Source organism: Eretmochelys imbricata, chromosome 11 (assembly GCF_965152235.1).
Source record: "Eretmochelys imbricata isolate rEreImb1 chromosome 11, rEreImb1.hap1, whole genome shotgun sequence".
NCBI classification, from domain to species: Eukaryota; Metazoa; Chordata; order Testudines; family Cheloniidae; genus Eretmochelys; species Eretmochelys imbricata.
In genome coordinates, this window is record NC_135582.1 from 12,371,586 (window position 1) to 12,396,364 (window position 24,779).

Genomic DNA, 24,779 nt, shown 5'->3' on the forward strand with positions numbered 1-24,779 from the left:
ACCATGCAGATCAGAGAGGAAAAACTGAGTCCTGAGATTTTGACTTTTATTTATGTTTAAATGAATGCACAAGGAGGTGTACAATGTACTGGCAGGCTATGAAATGTCAGTCCACTTTTTTCATAAGCAGCCTTTATTTATCTCCTTAATAACTGATGAAACAAATAGTAGAATGAATGTTGATATCTGACCCCAAAGCAATATCAGCTAACAAACATTTCTGATTATGAATGGAGGGATGGATTTTTTAGCTGCAGTCTTTTCCATAATCTTATTTGATATTTCTTGCAAGCAGAAAATAAAAATAAAACTCTGATAGTTCTTTCTGAAATGAATTCAAAAAGCACAAATTAGATAGGTTTCCATTCTGAAGCCTGAAGTATTTTTCATTTTCTTGTGATTGCAAATTTCATGAGTTTCAGCAGGTGGTTATACAAAGATTACTACAGAAAGGTTATTAAGAGATTTGAGATGAAAATTGGTTTTGTGCTTGAAATGGCACCTAAGCACTACATACTACCATTTAGCAGGTCAGTGGGATAGAATTTCAAGGATTTCCACATTACAGTCTGTTCTTTTGGGGGTTCATGCGTTGTTGGGGGGAAGAATCTTATATCAAAAAGAAAAACCTTCAAGGGTCAAATAAAAAATAATCCAGCAGAAGATTATTAACCAATGAAATTGTTACTGTTGTTATTTAGCTGGCAGTTGTCTCCCCCCAGAGCCACATATGAAAGGGACTTTCTGCATATGGATCTACAATGTAAAAAAGGGATTAGCTGCCTCTGTAGCATTGTTACTCCACACCTGAACATAGCCATTATATGAACAACATACCCTCATGTCTCAATGTCTCTACTTTGACCCGTTAACCTTTTACCCCCAATCGGGGATATTGCACATTATGTATTCCTTACGCCATCCGATCCTAAACTGAATTTTGCACCCCTTGATAATCTGTACCTTATTCCCTGATAACCAGAAACTTCTACACTTAAACTGTGTACCATTTTTTTCTTTATTTTAACATCATCTTAATAAAATTGTTTTCCAGTCCGCTAAGGACTCCTTAGAGAACCTTCCGCAGGTTTGGGGAGCCATACGGAGGCAGCAGCAGGGAGAAGGCTGTACATTGTCTCCTCTTTGCCAGCAACAGTAATTTCACCCACAGGCTGCATTAACTCTTGTATGGTTTCCCATCTCTGCTCTTTAACTCCACTTTAAGGGAGGATTATGGATATGGGTGTACTGGCTTACAAGGCAAGTCCTGGTAGCACGACTTCGGTGGAGTCACGCTACCTGGAAGCAAAGTGGGGAAACAGGGAATCTTGGAGCTTCTGCAGTGACCCAGATCCTAGGTTTCTTATGAATCCTTCAAGATGAGCATGGTTATTGGGCAACCTGGTGGGTTTTGGACCTCCTTTTTTAACTTGGCGGTGAGGGAGCAGGGAGAGGTGTTCAAGAAAAGCTCCCTAAGGGGCACCTCATATATATTTTTCATCCTCCCCAAAGTCCCTCCTTTGGGTTTTCCCTATGTGAAGGGTGATCTGGTACGTTATTATTTATACAGAACCAAAAGAGCAGGAGGAGCGTTAAACAAATAAGACACGGTCTCTGCCCTGAAGAACTTACAGCAGAGGTAACAAATAGGCAGAACATGGGCCAAATCTGAACCCCCAGCTGCTTTTGAATCAACCCTGAAATCTTTTTATTTATTTACTTCTTATCATTATTGTTGCTTTATTATTATTATTATTTATTATTTATTATTATTTTCTCTAGAGTCTGGAACTTGACAATACCTTGACCAAGAAATTTGGACCTTGACAAAAAATAATTGACTACTGCTGTCTTACAGTCTAAACAGAGAAGGAATTGATGAGGGATATGGAATGGCACGTGAAAACATGTGAAACAGCAATGAAATACCAATTTCGAACACAGCGTGTTAGCTTCACCTTAGATGGATTTTTGATTAGCACCCGTCAGCTGGTGGGATGGGGAGAGCTAACGTTCTGGGGAAAGTGTGTTAAAGATTGATCTACAATGAAACACTTGAGTACACGTCACAAAATGCAGGCATGTTTTATAAGTAAATGGGGAAAAAAGACTCTGTGCTTGCTTATTAGATCGTTGTTGTATTTATATTCTTTTATGTCAAGGAATGCCAGTTCTTTTGTGTGTACATCAAGGTCTGGAGTTCAAGTTTAGTTTAGGTAAGCAACTAACCTTTGAGAGTTATCTGGAATTTACATGAACCACTAGGGCTGCAAAGCTGAGCTGGAAATCTCTAAAGAACAGGCTTTGTGATTCCAGTGGGGCAGGAAATGCCCAAGAGCAGCTTCTCCTGTGGAACTTTGCACCTGCTCCAAGCCCTGGCTGGGGTCTGGAAGGACAGAGATGCGTTAAAAAGGAGTGGGGGAATCTCTAGAACTCAAGAAATATTTTATCCAGGCTTGTTCACTCATGCGTATATAAGTGGTACACAGCTGCACTGGTTATTTTTTAAAAAATTAGCATTGCCCTACGTTGTCTGGAATCTAAACATCAATTCACCAAGGGCAAGTGATGCCTGACCAACCTGATCGCCGGTTATGATGAGAGAACTGGCTCTGTGCATATGGGGAAAGTGATGGACATGGTATACCTTGACTTTAGCAAAGCTTTTGATACAATCTCCCACAGTATTCTTGCCCTCAAGTTAAAAAAGTATGGATTGGATGAATGGACTATAAGGTAGATAGAAAACTGGCTAGATCGTTGGGCTCATTGGATAGTGGTCAATGGCTATTATGTTTAGTTGGCAGCCAGTATCAAGCAGAGTGCCCCAGGGGTCGGTCCTGGGGCCGGTTTTGTTCAACATCTTCATTAATGATCTGGATGATGGGATGGATTGCACCCTCAGCAAATTCGCTAATGACACTAAGATGGAAGGAGAGGTAGATATGCTGGAGGGTAGTGATAGGGTCCAGCGTGACCTAGATAAATTGGAGGATTGGGCCAAAAGAAATCTGATGAGGTTCAACAAGGACAAGTGCAGAGTCCTACACTTAGGACGGAATAATCCCATGCACTGCTACAGACTGGGGACCGACTGGTTAAGCGGCAGTTCTGCACAAAAGGACTTAGGGATTACAGAAGACAAGAAGCTGGATATGAGTCAACAATGTGCCCTTGATGCCAAGAAGGCTGACGGCATATTGGGCTGCATTAGTAGGAGCATTGCCAGCAGACCGGGGGAAGTGATTATTCCCCTTGATTCGGCACTGGTGAGGCACTGGTGAGGCCACATCTGGAGTACTGTGTCCAGTTTTGGGCCTCCCTCTACAGAAAGGATATGGACAAATTGGAGAGAGTTCAGCAAAGGGCAACAAAAATGATTAGGGGGCTTGGGCACATGACTTATGAGGACAGACTGAGGGAACTGGGTTTATTTAGTCTGCAGAAGAGAAGAGTGAGGGGGGATTTAATAGCAGCCTTCAACTACCTGAAGGGGGGTTCCAAAGAGGATGGAGCTAGGCTGTTCTCAGTGGTGGCAGATGATAGAATAAGGAACAATGGTCTCAAGTTGCAGTTGGGGAGGGCTAGGTTAGATATTAGGAAAAACTATTTCACTAGGAGGGTGGTGAAGCACTGGAATGGGTTACCTTGGAAGGTGGTGGAATCTCCATCCTTAGAGGTTTTTAAGGCCCGGCTTGACAAAGCCCTGGCTGGGATGATTTAGTTGGGGATTGGTTCTGCTTTGAGCAGGGGGTTGGACTAGATGACCTCCTGAGGTCTCTTCCAGTCCTAATCTTCTGTGATTCTGTGCCTATGGCATTGTGCTACTGCATAAGAACCTGAAAGCGAAAGGAATTTACTATTAGAAGCAAAACTATTATACTGCTTTATTGTCCAAAAGGAGAAATGTAAAAAAGGTTATATTTATACCCAATCAGCAGAAATAGGGAAAATTAACAGTGAATTACATATCCCATATTCATTCTACTTCAATAATCTAAGATTTTTTTTTGTAGTGTAGGTAAGGGATTTTTTTCCTAAATATACGGGGACAGCTTTTGAGACTGTTACCTACTTTTTACTTAGTTTTTACTCTGGTGACTCCTATTGACTCAATCAGCATATCCTCTGTGTGAGGACTTCAGGATTTGATTCATGGCTTTTAGACTGACATTGTTCCTTAAATGCTCAGGGGGATGCATATGTCCACACTTTTCAATAAATTAATGTATATCTCGGCTGAGAAAGATCTCTGCATGGGATTTTCAGAAGCCCTTAGTGCTGGCATAACTCTGCTTCTATTGAAATGAATGGTAAAGCTCCCTTTGACTTCAATGGGAATAGAGTGAGGCCAGTGCTGAGCGCTTTTGAAAATCCTGTCTCCTGATTGGAAACTCCTTTGGGCTGATATGTTATCTCCTTATTTGATTGTAAATTGCCTAGCACTCTTTTTTTATTCATAGATATTAAGGTCAGAAGGGACAATTTTGATCATCTAGTCTGACCTCCTGCACAATGCAGGCCACAGAATCTCACCCACCCACTCCTGCGATAAACATCTCACCTATGTCTGAGCTATTGAAGTCCTCAAATCATGGTTTAAAGACTTGAAGGAGCAGAGAATCCTCCAGCAAGTGACCCGTGCCCCATGCTACAGAGGAAGGCGAAAAACCTCCAGGGCCTCTTCCAATCTGCCCTGGAGGAAAATTCCTTCCTGACCCCAAATATGGCGATCAGCTGAACCCTGAGCATATGGGCAAGATTCCCCAGCCAGATACCCAGGAAAGAATTCTCTGTAGTAACTCAGATCCCACCCCATCTAACATCCCATCATAGGCCATTGGGCCTATTTACCATGAATATTTAAAGATGAATTAATTGCCAAAATCATGTTATCCCATCATACCATCTCCTCCATCAACTTATTGAGTTTAATCTTAAAGCCAGATAGGTCTTTTGCCCCCACTGCTTCCCTTGGAAGGCTATTCCAAAACTTCACTGCTCTGATGGTTAGAAACCTTCGTCTAATTTCAAGTCTAAACTTCGTGATGACCAGTTTAATCCATTTGTTCTTGTGTCCACATTGGTACTGAGCTTTGGTCACTATGGGTTATTGACTTCAGTGGGACTACTTGGGGAAAGTAAGTGCCCATCACTGTGAGCACTGGTTGCACAATCTAGACCTACACAAATAATAATCTTAACAATAAATAATCCATCAAACTGACTGTATAACTCTCTATTTTGGAATTAATGGTCTGTGCTGTCTATACACCATTTCTATTTCATGGGACATACTCTTTGTATATTAGTATAGCAGAGTTTTCCACAGATGGAATGGAAAGGAGGAGAGGAAGGATGGCCCAATGATTAGGGTACTAGATTATGACTTGGGAGACCTGGGTTCAATGCGTGCTCTGCTACAGATTTCCTTGGACAAGTCACTTTGTCACTGTGTGCCTCTGTTTCCCATCTGTAAAATGGGGATAATAGCTCTTCCTTGCCTCACAGGGGTGTTGTGAGGATAAATACATGAAATAATTGTGAGCTGCATAGTTACTATAGTGATAAGGGCCAGGTAAGTACCTCAGACATACTGGGAATGATGTCATTCATAAGCATTTCACATCGTTTGATTAGCCAGTCCACAGTAGCAGTGATTGTCTCCTTCTTATAAATCAAGTGTTCAACAGATAAGAGCAAACATAGAAGCAACTTGAAGACAAAATCTCACACTTGGATTTCTCCCAACTTACCACACAAAAGCCACCGAAATTCATACATTTCTTGCGGATGAGATATTTCGGGCTAATATGATTACATGCTGCAATATGATTGCCATTAGGAGCCCTTCCTAACCAGTGTGCTGCCAAGTGTCACGTGAGACAACTTCTGCCTCTGAAGTGGTTAACTCCAGTTGCTTCATTACTGTATCTTTGAGAAATTCCAGAATTCTGGAAAAAACAAGTACACAGTGATACTTATCTGTCAGGCTAGCTAGCGCTGTAGTGGTGTGCGTTTCAAACAAGAAATTATTTCATGCCTATTCAGGGATTAGTCTATGTGGGTTAATACTTGCTCCTCTCACAGATGGCAGCACCAATAGGAATTATTACCATTGTTTTACAACTCTGATTATCACTCGCTTTCATGCCTTTGAAACTGCAAGCAGCTTGTTTCAGTAGTTTATTTGCCACAGTTATATTACTCATACTCTGTTCCTTGCTTTCTTTTCTGGTAGAATACATACACAAATGCAGACAAGCTTTTAGAGGCTGCAGAGCAGTTGGCTCAGACTGGGGAATGTGATCCTGAAGAGATCTACAAAGCAGCCCGGCATCTGGAAGTGCGGATTCAGGACTTTGTCCGGAGAGTGGAACAGAGGAAACTTCTCTTGGACATGTCTGTCTCCTTCCACACTCACACCAAAGAGGTAAGATGCACGTGATAGAGTTTCTCTATATTGCAGAATGATGCAACAGACTGACTCAATGTACAAAGTGAAAACTCAGAGGACACAAACAGGATGCATTTATTGCACAGGGCGCATGCCAAATTCCTGCCTTATTTGATTTGGATGCTTGGGACCTAACTGCAGTAAAGAGGAGAAATGTGCTTAAGACATTTTTATGCATGATATGGAACAATAGCATAGTGAGACATTATAGCAAAAACAGACCAAACAGTGGTTAATTCACAATTAAAAGGTGACGCTGTAAAATAAATGGCCAGTCATATATGTTTGAGGTCTAAGAACATCAATTAGGATAAACTCATTAGACGTAAACATGTCTGCAGTGCAATATGTACTCCTTGAGGAATTCTGTTTGAATGTAGCATTAATTAATGTAACCACTGTTACTGTTTCTAGAAAAAATAACACAGCCATTATTAGTAAGTGTGTCTAGAAAAATTAAACTGGTTAATGAAGCTGATTTTTGTTTTCCAAATTAACCATAAGGCCTCACAAGCATGCGTACACATGAGGTTTTGATGACTAAGAGAAAACCTGAATACATGCTGTTCAGTGTAAGTGAAAAACATTCAAAGATAAGGCTGTCTCGACTGAGATACAGTGGACAAGACATCAAATAGGAGGCCCCTGGGGACGTAATTAAAGCATACCTCACATTTTTCTGTAGACCAAAGGCCATTCAGCAATGAGTGACTTTTAAAGATAGGCTTTCTTCTGAGGGAGATGGAATTAGTCAGAACCATTGTTTTCATGCACTGTAGCATCAGTTTGCAACAGCATACTTGATCCATAGAGATGCTCTTATTAGCTGAAGGCTTTGCCTGTATTAGTTGAATTGCATACTACAAACAAGTCCTCTATAATAGGCTTCAACAAAGTGGGGGAACGTCCATAAACAAAAGTCTTATGATGACAGAGGTAGCCTCCGAGAAAGTATTAATGATTTGCAGTATATGTCTCACTTTTGTTAAGCCTTGGAGATACAGTAATGAACTTTCAGCTGTTGGAAGAGTAGGGTGCACAAAGTTGCACATACAGGTCCTGATTCTGCAGGGTACTTAAAAAAAAGTCTAAATCTAAGCACATGGTAAGTCCTTTTAACATCAGTATTTATGTGCTTCAGGTTAAGCGTGTGCTTAAGTGCCTTGCTGAATTGGGGCCATAATTCTCAGACCAAGTTATTGCTCTAGTGTCCAATATAGAGTCAGATTCTCATCTCAGTTACACTGGTGTACATCATGTGTAACCTCATTGGTTATGTCTGCACTAGAAATTATTTATAAAAAATTCCTATTGTTGCTAGCACTGGTTCAGCTCCACAGATGGTAGCTTGCAATGCTAGTGTAGAGAGGGCTTCAAGAAGCCATTGGCATTTTAAGCCAGGGGTTCTCAACCTTTTTCTTGCTGAGGCGCCCCTCAACATGCCATAAAAACACCAGAGCCCGCGGGGGCAGGAGACGGGAATTCGGGGTTCTGGGCCGGGGAGGACTCTTGGGCATAGGCATAGTTTTACTTCTATTTGGGGGCAGGGCAAGAGCTGGCAGGGCTTGAGCCAGCCCAGCTCCGCACAGCAGGGTCCAGGGAGGGAGCCCCACCGCCACCCCTGACTCACTCCGGAGGCCACCCAGCCTGTCTGGGCTGTGGGGGAAATGCAACGAAAAATTATAACTCAAAGGGGGAACTCAGTTCAAACAGTTTGAAAACTGCTCAAGGTGCAGGGAGGGGACAGCTAGGGGCTGTGTGTGTGCAGGGGGGTAGCTCAGGGTGCAAGGAGGTGGGTAGCAGAGCTGTGTGCGGGCAAGGGGTAGCGCCGGGTGCAGGGAAGGGGGTAGCTCAGGGTGCAGGCAGGGGGTAGCTAGGGGCTGTGTACAGGCAGGGGTGTCTCCCAGCTTCGGGGTGGGTGCTGGGGCTCCTGGCTTTGCCAGTTTCAGCCCCATGCTGCTCCTGGCTTCAGAGGCTTGAGGGTGTGCTGGCATCAGCCCCATGCTGCTCCCAGCTTGGGTGGGGAGCCCAACAGCTTCAGCCCTGCACCGCTCCCAGCTTGGGGAAGGGGGTGCTGGCTTCAGCCCCATGCTGCTCCCAGCTTGGAGAGGGGGTCGCCGGCTTCTGCCCCGCGTCGCTCCTGGCTGGGGCAGAGGGCCATCGGCTTCAGCACCATGCTGCTCCCAGGTTGGGGGGGGGCCGCCGGCTTCTGCCCCACCTTGCTCCTGGCTGGGGCGGGGGGCCATCGGCTTCAGCACCATGCTGCTCCCAGGTTGGGGTGGGGGGGACCACCGGCTTCAGCCCCGCTGTATTTGAGATCAGCATCTGGTCCATAATTTAAGGTAGCAGTGGGTGAAATCTGAACTAGCTGTCTGAGATCCATAACTAGCCCAGAATCTCTGTCAGAGTGAAATTCACCCATGATGCAGAGAGGATGGTGCTAGGACCTCTGTATCGCATAAACTCCACCTGGCTTCTGTGCAGGGGGACGTGAGTGGAGTGCAGCATGTGCACTATTCACAGCACACGTGGGGTTTGCAAACCCATGTGGAACTGATTCAAAGGCTTCAGTGACAGCAGACTGGGGAAGGAGCCACAGATCCATGTTTATGGGAATCCAGTGGCTTTGATAGCCTTTGCAATTGATGCAGAGCCGCTGCAGCTGCTATTGCAGTTCATAGCAGCCACAAGGAGTTGGGAGATGCACAGTAGCTCTGCTACACAGGGGAAGCTTTCACTTCCCCAGCCCCTTGACACTTTACTCATGTGAATCCAAAGAGTTTGGCAATATGTGGGTGGACTGAATTTCATCCCCTGTTGTTACCTGCATCATTCCTCTAGCATGTTTCCATATCTTAGATTAGAAGCACTGGCATTAATCACATGGCCCCAACAGCATGCTTATTGCCAAGAGAGTTTAGTGAGGAAATTGCTGAGGTTTCAGTGTTCATCTGCCAGATACAGCAAACACCGAAGAGACAATGAAGTAAATTAAGAGTGCCAGAAGTGAGCTTGTGCGAAGGGCAAAATGTTAAACCAGTAGAGTCTAGGCACATGTTTAGGTCTGGAGCTGCCTTTTTATAGTATAAATAGGTTGACCTAAGTGAAAATGACGCATGGCTTGGCTTTGTTTAGACCTTGAATTTTATTGAAAAGTGGAGAATTAACCAACATAAATGTTTTTCAGTATGGCTGTAAAATAGATGGTTGAACTCTTTAAAAGTGAAGAAATTATACTCCTTTGCCATCTTTCCCTATGGTAGTGTTCAAATTCTTTGCCCATTTCTGTGTTAGCTGACTTCCTTCACAGAAAAATAGAGATTTATTGGTCTCTAACTGAAATCCAGTCCACAATCGCTTTGTGAATACCCCAGGTCACACAGATCAGTCTGGAACCAAATCCAGAAGCCTCATGCTCTAACCCCTGAGCTAATATCCATCCCAAACTAGACCCGTAAGCCTCTATTTATTTTTGACACTTTTTCAGAATTGGTCCACACATGGCATATTTCTGTGTATTAGCTGGAATCATTAGGGTCCAATTCTAAAGCCTTCACTCAGTTTTATCAGGCAAAACTCTCTATTGATTTTAACTGAGTTAGGGAAGAAGTTCAGACACATATCTCAAGGCAGAAAATCTTTTAGTGACAGCAGTAACATGTCGACACCTGAGTTCTGTTGCTGCTCTTTTCTAGGAAGTATTCCAGTTACAATGCCAAAATACCCCTCTAGGATTAACTGCAGATCAGTTGTTTGCATTGCAGTGCCTTGTATTGTTTTGTACTGTGCCCATTCACACCTTTAGCCTGTAGGCTCCTCAGGGCAGGGATTATGCTGTTTGTCTGACACATTAAACGCATGTATGCAGTGTAGCTGTAGCTGTGTCGGTCCCAGGATATTAGAGAGACAAGGGGGGCAAAGTAATATCTTTCTCACTTCTGTTGGTGAGAAAGACAAGCTTTTGAGCTACACAGAGCTCTTCTTCAGGTCTTCACAGCTAAATGCAAAGTGGAACTGATTCCTTAGCATTAGTAGTTAGCAAATATACTAAGGGCCCATTTAAGGTGTTGTGGCACGTTAGCACATCTGAAGTCATAGGGCTAAAAGAGGGGTTAGTGGGTTACAGATTGTTGTAATAAGCCATAAATCCAGTGTCTCTGTTCAGTCTATGATTTTCAGTATCTAGCAGAGTTATGAATTTAAGCTCTCAGGCTCATCTTTTGAAAGTGTTGTGCAGGTTTCCTTTGAGGATGAGGACTGATAGGTCAGACATGGAGTGATCACTTTGTGAAAAGTTTTCACCCACAGGTGACTGGATATTTTTCTTTTTTATCTTTTTCCTGTGTGAGTTCATTTGAGAACGTAGTGGTTTCACCCAGATAGTTGCTATTGGGGTATATAGTGCACTGGGTAAGGTATGCCACATGTTGTGATAGACATGTGTAGGATCCGTGGCTCTTGAAAGGCATGTTGTGGAGGGTGTTGATCATTGTAGAAGTGGAAATATGTGTGCAGGTTTTGCATCTGTTGTTCTGGCAGGGCTTGCATTGGTGCATTCTGGTCTTTGGGAAGCTTGCTTCTGATGATGAGTTTGGAGAGTTGGGAGGTCGTTTGAAAGCCAGAAGTGGGGGTTCAGGAAAGATTTCCTTCACGATGGGGTCCCCATCAAGTATGGGTTCTAGTTGTTTGATGATATCCCATATGGGTTCTACTGTGGGGTGGTATACCTCATCCAGTGCTCTAAATGCCCCAGTAACAACTATGTGGGTGAAACCAGACAATCAGCATGCACTTGAATGAACTCCCACAGGAAAAAGACTGAAGACAAAAACACCATATCACCTGTGGGTGAACACTTCACAAAGCGATCACGCCACATCTGACCTATCAGCCAGACACACAGATACCAAAGAATATGCTCTGAGGAGAAAGTCTGTGATACACACTTAAAACCACCTTCTCCAAACAAGGACACTCCATCAGAGAAGTAGATCACATCTTGTAATGGGCCACCTGCATACCTTGAGATAGCCTGCTTCAGTACAGAAATATAACCACCTCTGACTGCACACCCCTTGTTGTCACCTACCACCCCCACACTGGTAGTATTTTCTTAGCAATAATGCAGGAAGCTTTGGTTTAGACCTAGTTTTCATCTAAGTTTCTCAAATTCTCATTTTTTGATAATGGATCTATTGAAACAGCTGTTTAAAGAGAGTTCAGTAGTGGGAAGTCAGTCTTGCTGACACAGTCTTTGTGGAAGTATTCCGACTGTCGTCTTGTGATTAACTCGTGTCTTTGGTAGTCTCTCTAACATGTATATGATTAATTCTAGCACCATATGACTGACTGCATTTATCATGCATCTGTGACCACTTCACGTGCACCCTGCCCATTAATCCATCTCTGTCTGGGACTACGTCTAAGATTCCCAACATCTGAGCAGCTTCAAACAACTCCCATTTCAGAAGTGAATCAATCAATCCATCAACTTGCCAGAAAAATCCTTCCTTCCCTGTTCTTCCCCCAGTTCCCTACCTGATAGGGTTGCCAGGTGCCTGGTTTTCGACCAGAAAGTCCGGTCAAAAAGGGGACCTGGCAGTGTCCAGTCAGATGTACTGACCAGACACCAAAAGGCTGGTTACCACGGGGCAGGGTGAGGTGCTGAGTCATTAACTCACGCCAGCCCCGCTCAGCTAGGGTTGCCTCCTACCAGCAGGCAGGCTCCTTGTCAAGCTGCAGCAAGGAGCCTGGACGCGGGGGAGGGAGCCTAGGGCAGGGGAGGGAGATGGAGGCAATCCCGTGAGCGATGGGGTGGGAGAGGAGTGAGCAATGGGATCAGGTCCTCAGGGGAGGAGGCGGAGAAGGGGCAGGGCCTCAAGGGAAAAGGCGGGGCAGGAGACAGGGCCTCAGGGGTCTGGTTACCAGCAATTACAAAGGTGGAAACCCTACTGCCTGAATTGCACTGGCTGAAGACACAGGACAATATTTAGCCCTGAATCAGTGACTATTTTAAGGACAGATATCTTATGACCTATCAAGGCTAGAAGTCGCTTTTTTACATCATTGGAAAGGGGAGACTCCAAGCACTGCTTCTTGCACATGGTCTCCTGTGAGGCCTGGACTCATTATACTAAGGATGCTTTCTTTACTGATGAAGGGGTATGTAAAATAGTACCAATAAAACATTTTAAAAACTCTCAAAATCATTGCTAAGACTACATGGCATATACCGAAAATACGATTTTCTGGTGCAGTATAAATGTTTCAGTGCCATGAATTTAGGATGAACTACACAAGTCACTCCCACTTGATCATTCATAAGTACTGTAGCTACCGTATCTTATCCTATTTCCAGGCACATAAAAACTTTATACTGTGTGCCTCGCTATTGTAATACATTAAATATCATTTAAGATCATCATACATATCTTTCAAAGCCTGCTAGGCCAAAGACTACTAGACATTCTTTATCCCAAGACCTGAAAGTGCTCTCTTGGGGATCAAATCCAGTAACCCATATGCCAGGGCAGAATTAGAAACGATTGCCAGTGAGCTTTCAGCATAGAAGAATTCTGCAGACTTGTACATGAGTCATTTCCCCAAGCTTTAACGGTGTCTTAGTGTAGGTTTTTGTGTCAAGTCTGTCTGTAGGTTTCACCGTCACTTGCTATGAATTCCAACTTTCATGATCGTACTGTAAGGCTGTGATATTTGGTATTTTTCATAAAGCTCCAGCTCCTGGACTCAAGTGATTTCAATAGAATCTCAGCTTTCATTTAAAAAATAAGTAAGTTTCTAGACTTCATGCTTTTGGAGAAAAGGTTGCAAATGCAACCCAAGGGCACCCTAAAGACTCAAAAACCAGAAGGCAAATAAAAAGAAAATAAAATTTTAGTATTTTTAAATCAAATTATTTTAAAGGTAATTGCATGATTTTAAGGCCAGACTCAAGCTTTTAGAATCCTTGGGGTTGGCAATATCCTGTATCAGAAATGTAAAGATAAAGGGGCACTGTCAACAGCTCTGTATAATTAGTAACTTTTTTAATGGTCTTGTATAATTAAATACCAATTTAGCAACTTATAAATGCTATGTCTTTCTCTACTGATTTTGTTTTCTGTTTAGCGCACATGATGTTTTCTCCCCTTGTTTAGACCTGCAGGAACTCATGTGGCAATGTGCCAGCAGCATTTATGTCTTCAGCCTGAATAAAGACAAGCCTGAGAACAGTTTTTGTTCATTAATTGCTGAAGTTAAGCAGTAAGGGGTGGACACAGGCACACACTTGACTACATTCTTGGCTTCTGGGGGCAAACCACCTGGCCTGGGTCCACAGACTTATGGTAGTGGGGCTTGTGCTGGCAGTCTAAAAAGGAGGTATTGTTTCATATTCTCTGTGTATATATAAAGTCTGCTGCAGTTTCCACGGTATGTATCTGATGAAGTGAGCTGTAGCTCACGAAAGCTCATGCTCAAATAAACTGGTTAGTCTCTAAGGTGCCACAAGTACTCCTTTTCTTCTTGCGAATACAGACTAACACGGCTGTTACTCTGAAACCTGTGTTGTTACAGCTTGGGTTGGAGCCTAGGCTCTGAAGCCTGGGGGACAGGGGATGGTCTTAACAGCCCAAGCTCCAGTCTAAACTGCAACGCTGAAGCACTGACTACACGCCTGTTTTGAGAGAACTAGCACAAGTCCTACCAGAACACGTGTGTGGACCCAGGCTGGGAGAGTGACTCCCAGATGCAGTGTAGACATGCCATAAGGCTACCTGTTAGCATTAATTTGGATGTCTAAAAATGTCCATATGTAGGTGAGCATACACTCCACAGTGTATTGAAGGGTTAAGCAAAACATAAGTTTGGGCACTGCCTTGGTGTTCTTTATGTTGGCTGGCAGTGGAGTGACAGATATAAAACCCCAAAGGAATCCCGACCTGATATAGGCATATTTAAGCTACGTGGGTGCTGCATTAAATGTGACAGTTTTGTAATGTAGAAGGCTGCATATGCAGCTTCCCAGTTTTCTGGGGATTAAACATATGCCGCCTGCATTCAGTTCAGCATCAGACGCCAAACTGGCAGCCAACTGGCCAGTCTGTGGCTTCAAGCCTGTCTTTCGATTGTTTAAACCTTTTTGTTTGTTTATTTATTATGCAGTAAGTCTCACTGTCTGCCTTTTTATGTGTTTCTTAGAAAGCTGCCATTTTAAATGGTAGAAGGGCCAGCCTTGGCCTTCTGTCCCCACATCCTCCCCTTGTCCCCTCCTACTCCTATCCCCTCCATCCCCTGCTTCCCGCCCCTGGTTCCCATACCCAGCTCCTGACCCTTCCCAAGTTCTGCCTGTATCCTCATCTTTCTGCTATACATGCTGGCTCCTGCCTGTCCCCTTCCCATCTGACTCCTGCTCCTTCCTTCCCTCCTGCTTATATCTTCCCCCTTCTCTCTGTTCCTGCCCCATCCCCAGTTCTTGATCCCTCCCTCCACAGCTCCTACCCTCTCCACCCTTCCTCCTGCTCCTGCCCCTTATTCCTATTCCTTCCCATCTTCTGCCCGCCTTTGCTCCTACCACAGTCCCTCCTCCCACTGCGCGCCTATCCCCACCCAAGCTTCTTCCCTAGTCCTTCTCCCCAGCCTGCATCTCTTTCCCCTGCCCCCACGTTTCTCACCTCTCTGTGAATTCCAGTCAGGAGGCTTCCTCCTTGTACACACTGCCTTGGTGCCAGCAGGGAATCACAGAGAGCACAGGAGGGGTTGTCCTGCTGCTCTTAGATCCTGTGTCCAGCACCACCATGGAGAAATGAATGATGTAAGGACAGTCTTGCTCAGCCCTGGCATCCCCAGGATGGAGCATGTTCAGTTGGTCTGTATGAATGGCGCATGCACACTCTGATCAGCACATAGGAACTGTGGGGGGATTGAGCATGCTCAGTACAAATGGAATCTTGAGCAAATGTAGCTTGCAAACTCTAACAAGTCTCTACTGAGCATGTGCAAACTGCAATTTTGCCGATGCTTATATCCTGACAAAATCTGGACAAATTTTCATAAGGATGGCTAAAGGCACCTCTCTGGCTCCGGGGAACAGCCTTCCCAATATCAAGTCCCTGCTCCAAAGCATAGAGGTGCTAGATATTCTCAAGGAAACAGTTGTAAAAATATTTTTAATATATGCAAAACAACTTTTTCCCCCTAGGGTTACCATCTTTGAAATGCAAGAAACCCAGCACCCTCCCCAAAAGTCAAGCCCCTCGCAACCCCAACCACATGGCAACTCCACAACTCGCACCATCCCAACCCCGGATTCAACAGCCACTTATAGTATCAAGAGAGAAAACACATATAGATAAGACTGATAATATCATTGATAGCAAACAGGGTGTTTGTTTTATCAGCCCATTCTGCCAGCCAGTCTTTGTAGTCTGTTTCCTTTAGCCAGTTGTCATTGAATGTGTAGTTTCTGATGCTAGCTTTTTTTTTTTTTTTTTTTTGGGGGGGGGGGGCGAGAGTATAGTAGGATTCACTTGCACCATCTCCCTCATCTTCCATTATTTAATAGGCATTGTACATCTCTGCGCTCTCATATGACTTAAACCCTCTCTCACCCACATGCATGGTGCACTTGAGTGTTCGTGGGCAGACAGCTGCTATATTTTCAACAGTTTTGATCTGTTATTGCGTAAACTGCAGAAGTGGGAACACTGCAGCATCTTTAGCTGGACATAGAAACTTTTAACATTAGATATCCCCGTGTATTGTGATAATAATGCAAAACTTTAGACCCACGTAAAAAAAAACCCTGGCAAATTAAATGATTTTTCGGGCAACTGGCAAATCCATAGAAAACCCGACCAGGCCAATCAAATACCAGCCAGATGGTAACCCTCTTTTTCCCTAACCTCGTTTTCAGAAACTGCAGATCAGTTTTAGCTGAAACTTCCTTGCAAATTTCAGCTTAAGCAGACACCTGCTATGGAGAATGTCAGCCTGAACAGTTTAAGTTTGACAAAGTTATAAGCAACTGAAAACACGGTCTTCTACTGGAAAGCATCAGGTAATCGTAACCATAGGAGTTGCTATCTGTACCATTTAAAATACATATACACACACACACACAGAGTGCTATGGTTATGAAATTAAATTCACTGTGCTTCAGGCAAGTGCCATAACTAGGGGAATCTAGATCTTTTAGGTCTTTAATTTTAACAGAGGTTGGCTTTCATATTGTGGTAGAGACCTTGGGAATCTTTAAATTAAATGCTGGCTTGTTTATGGTCTCCTGCTGTGGATTCTAACAAACGGAACAGATGATGACAATGAATCAAAGTTAATCACAGAGCAAACATGACTGTTTCTGGGACACTGTTTAATTCTGTTGTTCATCTTAAATTGACCCACTTCACAGTTTATTTTTCTATACTTTATAATATATTGCTTAAATTTAACTGTTACTATTGTCATTTTGAAGAATATGCCCATCAAATTCATAGATATTCATAGATATTAAGGTCAGAAGGGACCATTATGATCATCTAGTCTGATCTCCTGCACAACACAGGCCACAGAATCTCACCCACCCACTCCTGCGAAAAATCTTTCACCTGTGTCTGAACTATTGAAGTCCTCAAATCGTGGTTTAAAGACTTGAAGGAGCAGAGAATCCTCCAGCAAGTGGCCTGAGCCCCATGCTACAGAGGAAGGCGAAAAACCTCCAGGGCCTCTTCCAATCTGCCCTGGAGGAAAATTCCTTCCTGACCCCAAATATGGCGATCAGCTGAACCCTGAGCATATGGGCAAGATTCACCAGCCAGATACCCAGGAAAGAATTCTCTGTAGTAACTCAGATCCCACCCCATCTAACATCCCATCACAGGCCATTGGGCCTATTTACCATGAATATTTAAAGATGAATTAATTGCCAAAATCATGTTATCCCATCATACCATCTCCTCCATCAACTTATTGAGTTTAATCTTAAAGCCAGATAGGTCTTTTGCCCCCACTGCTTCCCTTGGAATGCTATTCCAAAATTTCACTCCTCTGATGGTTAGAAACCTTGGTCTAATTTCAAGTCTAAACTTCGTGATGAGCAGTTTATATCCATTTGTTCTTGTGTCCACATTGGTACTGAGCTTAAATAATTTCTCTCCCTCTCCAGTATTTATCCCTCTGATATATTTATAGAGAGCAATCATATCTCCCCTCAACCTTCTTTTAGTTAGGCTAAACAAGCCAAGCTCCTTGAGTCTCCTTTCATAAGACAGGTTTTCCATTCCTCGGATCATCCTATTAGCCCTTCTTTGTACCTGTTCCAGTTTGAATTCATCCTTCTTAAACATGGGAGACCAGAACTGCACACAGTATTCCAGGTGAGGTCTCACCAGTACCTTGTATAACGGTACTAAAACCTCCTTATCTGTACTGGAAATACCTCGCCTGATGCATCCCAAGACCGCATTAGCTTGAGTGCTGTGATGTTCAGGATAATCAATGAAATGACTCCCTTAACTGACAACTTTTAAGATCTCTGGGAAGGTCCACCCTTTTGAAGACACAAAGCTGCTCACCAATATACCCAAGAAGCCTCATCTAATTTTTGGTCCACTGGCATTTTAGCCCCCTCCCACCTCAATTCACTATACAGATAAATTTTAAAAATAATTGAAACACAAACAAAGCATGACCAAAAAAAGAATGGCCAAAATTAGCTTGTTATACATAAACATTTCACTGTTTCAATATCTTATATCTTGCGCCGTTTCGGGGCTAGAATCAAGTGCTGCATGTCTTGTTGAAAAGTCGTGAATCTTCCTTTTCAAACGGTATAAAACTCCCAGCTCAGATTTTCAAGGCTGCCTAGAGATTTGACTTTCAAATATCAGCCCTCTCTGCAGGGTTGTGAAATATCAGACCTTACACATAAACCCCTGGTCCAGTACTGAATATTATGGGTGTTGGGTCGATGAAATTTTTGACGGGGGATTTTGTGAGAGGAAGACTCTCCATTTGAGGGGGGAAAGGAGAGACCTTTGTGACAGGTTCAGTTTTAAAAAATGGCAGTTGTGTAAAGGTGCTCACATGTTTGGAATCTTAGAAATAGTCCTTGTAAAATGGATTAGTGGGCAGAGAGCAGGTGAAGCTGTCAAAGGTGCAGAGTAAATACATTTATCACATGGATATCACCACCATAGATGCATACACACATATAAAATGAAAAAAAAAAAACCCCACACACATGCATTACCATTGTTAGAACAGGAGAAATGGCTTCAAATACATTGCTACAGAGCCTAGGACAATGAGATAGCATTCTTGATTGGGTAGGTGGGGCCTGTGTGGGTACACTACTAACACAATACAAATAATAAATACGTATATGCATATAGTTTCATGTGAGCTAAATGCATAAGAGATCAGCCTATGACATCATCAGCTGATTATCATGAACCATCACTCATGGGGACAAATCCTGCCCTTAGGTATGCACTTGCTACTCCCACTGACTTCAGAATTTGCCCATGATTTTGACAGAAGCGTAAGTGCTCACCAGTCCTTTGTGCTGGTAGGTCCCTTACAGGCTTAAACCTGTCACATACCTTAGCAGTGTTAGCAAAGCTCTGAAGCTGTGGAAGCAGGAGAGCAGGGTCATCAAGGACTGTGCTGAGGTCCAATTCGTTTAATGTCTAGAAATAAGATTATTTTACAAAGGATTAAGGAGCCGGGAAGGGAGAGCTGTGGTATCCTGGCAGCACATCCTACACTCAATCAGAAAAGTCTGAGTCTGAAGTACAGCCAGACCCCTATTGAATAAAAATTCTGCCATCTGTGATCTCTTAAAAAAAAATCAGCTAGAGCAAAATGATTGTAAACACAAACATATGGGCCAAATTTCAATAAATCTAGCATGTAGAAAGCCACGTAAAAGAAAAATAACTTGTCTGTTCATCTGTCATGAACTTGCCAAGGGATTCCTATGTTACATGACACATTCTCAATATACACTGCATAGTCCTCCTTTTCCTTTCAGTCATCTGTTGTTTGTTGTTTTGTTTTGTTTTGTTTTTTCTCTGCTTTGACCATGTTCACTATTAACTTTAGATAGGTTTCAGAGTAGCAGCCGTGTTAGTCTGTATTCACAAAAAGAACAGGAGTACTTGTGGCACCTTAGAGACTAACAAATTTATTTGAGCATAAGCTTTCGTGAGCTACAGCTCACTTCATCGATGCATTCAGTGGAAAATACAGTGGGGTGATTTATATACACAGAGAACGTGAAACAATGGGTGTTACCATACACACTCTAAGGAGAGTGATCACTTAAGGTGAGCTATTACCAGCAGGACAGCAGGGGGGCGGGGGGAGGAACCTTTTGTAGTGATAATCAAGATGGGCCATTTCCAGCAGTTGTCAAGAATGTCTGAGCAACAGTGAGGGGTGGGGTGTGGGGGTGAATAAACAAGGGGAAATAGTTTTACTTTGTGTAATGACCCATCCACTCCCAGTCTCTATTCAAGCCTAAGTTAATTGTATCCAGTTTGCAAATTAATTCCAATTCAGCAGTCTCTCGTTGGAGTCTGTTTTTGAAGTCTTTTTGTTGTAATATTGCGACTTTTAGGTCTGTAATCGAGTGACCAGAGAGATTGAAGTGTTCTCCGACTGGTTTATGAATGTTATAATTCTTGATGTCTGATTTGTGTCCATTTATTCTTTTACGTAGAGACTGTCTAGTTTGACCAATATACATGGCAGAGGGGCATTGCTGGCACATGATGGCATATATCACATTGGTAGATGTGCAGGTGAACGAGCCTCTGATAGTGTGGCTGATGTGATTAAGCCCTATGTTGGTGTCCCCTGAATAGATATGTGGACACAGTTGGCAACGGGCTTTGTTGCAAGGATAGGTTCCTGGGTTAGTGGTTCTGTTGTGTGGTGTGTGGTTGCTGGTGAGTATTTGCTTCAGGTTGGGAGGCTGTCTGTAAGCAAGGACTGGCCTGTCTCCCAAGATCTGTGAGAGTGATGGGTCGTCCTTCAGGATAGGTTGTAGATCCTTGATGATGTGCTGGAGAGGTTTTAGTTGGGAGCTGAAGGTGATGGCTAGTGGTGTTCTGTTATTTTCTTTGTTGGGCCTGTCCTGTAGTAGGTGACTTCTGGGTACTCTTCTGGCTCTGTGAATCTGTTTCTTGACTTCACTCCTTGCAACAAAGCCCTCCCCCACCCCCCACTGTTCCTCAGACATTCTTGTCAACTGCTGGAAATGGCCCACCTTGATTATCACTACAAAAGGTCCCCCCCTCCCCGGCTCTTCTGCTGGTAGTAGCTCACCTTAAGTGATCACTCTCCTTACAGTGTGTATGGTAACACCCATTGTTTCACGTTCTCTATGTATATAAATCTCCCTGCTGTATTTTCCACTGAATGCGTCCGATGAAGTAAGCTGTAGCTCACAAAAGCTTATGCTCAAATAAATTTGTTAGCCTCTAAGGTGCCACAAGTACTCCTTTTCTTTTTATTAACTTTAGAGACTCATTGCATCTACAATCCCACCTCTGATTTGGCATGCCTGCTGTGAATTAACCCTTCATATGCCAGACAAAAAGTGCTTTTTAACTCAGTCATTGATGAGTCAGCAAATTCTACAGAAACTCCTCTTTTTAATGAATATAAATAGTACATTCTGTTGGTACCCTCAAGGTAAGGAGCACAGAACTTTTCCCAGTCCCCCTGAACAAAGAATTTAGGACATACTAGGAACAAAGAATGTAGACAATACTAACAAAATAGGGACTTTATCCTGGGAAGAAGAGACTCTGAAGACAATTTGGGGGTTGTGGTGGTGATGTAATTCTGGGATATATAAACAGGTGAATCTCAACTAGGAATAGAGAGGTTGTTTTACCTCTGTATTTGAATGCTGCTTGAAATCTGTGTCCAGTTCTGGTGCTCACAATTCAAGTAGGATGTTGATAAATTGGGGAGAATTCAGAGAAGAGCCACAAGAATGGTTAAAGAATGAGAAAGGATGCCATATTGTGTTAGACTCAAAGAGCTCAATCTATTTAACTTTACAAATAAAAGGTTATGGGGTGACTTGATTACAGTCTATAAGTATCTACATGGGGAACACATATGTAATAATGGGTTCCTCAATCTAGTAGAGAAAGGTATAACATGATCCAATGGCTGGAAGTTGATGCTAGACAAATTTAGACTGGAAATACAGTGTACATTTTGAGAGTGAGGATAATTAACCACTGAAACAATTTATCAAGGGTCGTGGTGGATTCTCCATCACTGACCATTTTTGAATCAAGATTGGATGTTTTTCTGAAAGCCCTGCTCCAGGAATTATTTTTGGGGAAGTTCTCTGTCCTGTGTTCTACAGGAGATCAGACTAGATGGTCACAATGGTCCCTTTTGGCCTTGGAATCTATGAATCTGTGACTGAGCATACAGCTCTATCAGTAGTATGCACAGTCAGTGGTATGCATTGTCAACATCTGTGACAGTTTCTGTATTCAATAGTCTTCATTAAAGCCATACTGGCAATCTCCTGTAATTCATCCCTGTCACACAAAAATATGTTCTAGTCCCCTGTAAATGCATGTGCCTGATAAGAGTCTATAAAACTAGTTTAAAGTGGCTAATATGAACACGATAGTTTGAGAAGATGGTGGCTTCAGAAAGAGTCTTTGGTAACAGAAAGGCAAAAACACTTAGTTTAATCCTTCAGAAGTTTTCACAAAGTGATTCAGAGTTGTCACAAGTGACTTATTTATGAAATTCCTAGTCAGGGGGTAGGGTGGGGGAGAGGCACACAAAGGTATTGAAGCTGCAGATCAGGGTAAATGTGTATATATGTTTAGCAAATGATAATTCAAGCCACAGGGAAATGTGTAGAGGAAGAGGGATATCTAGATCCCCTGTTGGAGAAGTTATGGAATGTGATGACCCAGAGAACAGTTTTGAATGGGAATTTCGTGGCTCCCACTCCCATCAGTATAGATCACTGAATGTTCAGTGCGTGGTCTTGCAGCTGTTAGGAGCTCCTCCTGTGCCAGATTCTACTTTGTTTCACTGGTGTAAATCTGGGCTAACTCCACTGACTTCCATTGAATTTCTCCTGATTTACACCAGTATAACTGAGTGTTGAATTTTTTCTTCTCTTTGCAGTCTCTCAGTTAATTGTCTTCAGAGTCATAATTACAGACAAATTAAAAATAAAAACTGCTAAAAGGAGACCATGTTTTTGCAATTCATGCTGATAACAGGAGAACTAAAGAGCATGAACATTGGACTCCTCTGTAAAGCCACCTTCATCTGATGCGGTGGTTAGGCCCTGAATTGCATATATATGTCCTTGGGGATCTACATGCTTGATGTAAGTGTAGCTGTCATTGGCATGTTTGCCTCAAGAGGAGATTATACTGTGCTGTATCAGTGTGGTCCATGCAGAACTTGGAAAAAACATCAGATGTTTAGGCTTTGCAAATCCTTTTGCCATGGGCGAGGATACTAATTAAAAAAGCTACACATACAGAAGCACCAGATGCAGCCTAACCAAGGATGAATATCAAGAAACTGGCAAGGGAATGAAAAAGCAAGAAAGAGGTTAAGAAGGGATCAGATCCTTTCTTCACAAACTGTTCCCTTCTTTCCTTGTGTTCTTTCTTCACAAGCACTTTGTTGATGACATCTGGTCATGTTACATCTTGCTGCAGGATGTCTTATTATCATCAGCATATCACCATGGAAGTTGCACATTGTGGTTTCATCATCAGCATTGGGTCACACCCTTGTCACATGATGTTCAACTGATGTCACTTTAGTATGGACATTTCATCATGTGATATTTCATTTGTGATACCTGATCATTAGGGTTGCCAACTTTCTAATCGCACAAAACCGAAGACCGCAAGGCCCCACCACTACCCCGCCCCTTCTCCAAGGCCCTGCCCCTGCTCGCTCCATCCCTCCTCCCTCCATCGCTCGCTCTCCCCAACCCTCACTCACTTTCACCAGGCTGGGGCAGGTGGTTGGGGTGTGGGAGGGTTGAGGACTCCAGCTGGGGGTGAGGGCTCTGGGGTTGGACCGGGGCTGAGGGGTTTGGGGTGTGGGAGAGGGCTCTGGGCTGGGACAGGGGGTTGGGGTGTGGGGAGGGTATGGGCTCTGGGCTGGGGGTGTGGGCTCTGGGTGGGGCCAGAAATGAGGGATTTGGGGTGCGAGAGAGGGCTCCAGGCTGGGGCCGAGGGGTTCGGAGTGTGGGAGGGGGTGTGGGCTCCAGCTGAGGACGTGGGCTCTGGGGTGGAGCCAGGGTTGAGGCGTGAAGGAGGGCACTCTGGGCTGGGGCAGGGGGTTAGGGTGCAGGGGGGTGAGGGCTCTGGCTGACGGGGGGTGGGTTCTTGGGGGGCAGGGATGAGGGTTTTGGGGTGCAGGATAGGGCTCAGGGCTGGGACAGGGTTTTGGGGAGGTGCGGGGTGCAGGTTCTGGGAGGGAGTTTGGGTGCAGTTGGATACTCTGGGTTGCGGCAGGGGGCTGGGATGCAGGGTCCCAGCGGCGCTTACCACAACTTCCAGGAAGCAGCCGCCAGGTCCCTGCAGCCCCTAAGCGCATGGGCGGCCAGGGAGGCTCTGCGCACTGCCCTTGCGCCTGCAGGCGCCACCCCTGCACCTCCCATTGGTCACGGTTCCTGGCCACTGAGAACTGCAAAGCCGGCACTGGGGCAGGGGCATGCGTGGAGTCTCCATGGCCTCCCATGCGCCTAGGGGTTGCAGGGACCTGGCGGCCGCTTTTGGAAGCTGCATGGAGCCAGGACAGGCAGGGAGCCTGCCTTAGCCCCGGGCCTCAGCTGCACCGCCAACTGGACTTTTAACGGCCCAGTCGTCAGGGCTGACCGGAGCCGCCAGGGTCCCTTATTGTCCAGGCATTCCGGTCGAAAACTGGATGCCTGGCAACCCTACCGGTCATGTCATATCTTATCAATCAATATATTGTTTAGTATGTTTCCACTGATATTTCTGTGTTCCATTATTACATGAAAGACATAGGTCCTTCGTGGCATATGAAAATGGTGTGGAAATACCCCAAGGAAACATAACAATAACTTACATTTAGATAGCATTTTACATATTCAAAGTGCTTTATAAACATGAGCTAATTAAGTCTCACAAATACCCTGTAAAGTGTTATTTCCACTTTTTCAGTGTGTAAGTGAGAGAACCCGTGTGGTTACTTTATTTCTCTTTTAATACTGTTTGCTCTAGTTGTCCTGATAACTATTAACCTACTGAGCTACCATGAACATACTTTCCGGGCACAC

The 24,779-nt window shown here is 43.9% G+C and overlaps 1 protein-coding gene across 1 annotated transcript in view; it reads left to right on the plus strand.

Moving 5' to 3' along the window:
* Positions 1-24,779, plus strand: part of LOC144272365 (kalirin) — a 562,727-nt gene that overhangs the window by 455,897 nt on the left and 82,051 nt on the right. The window contains exon 11 of the mRNA XM_077830366.1: positions 6,242-6,433. Within this exon, the coding sequence (XP_077686492.1) occupies positions 6,242-6,433 (192 nt within the window). The remainder of the gene's footprint in view (positions 1-6,241; positions 6,434-24,779) is intronic.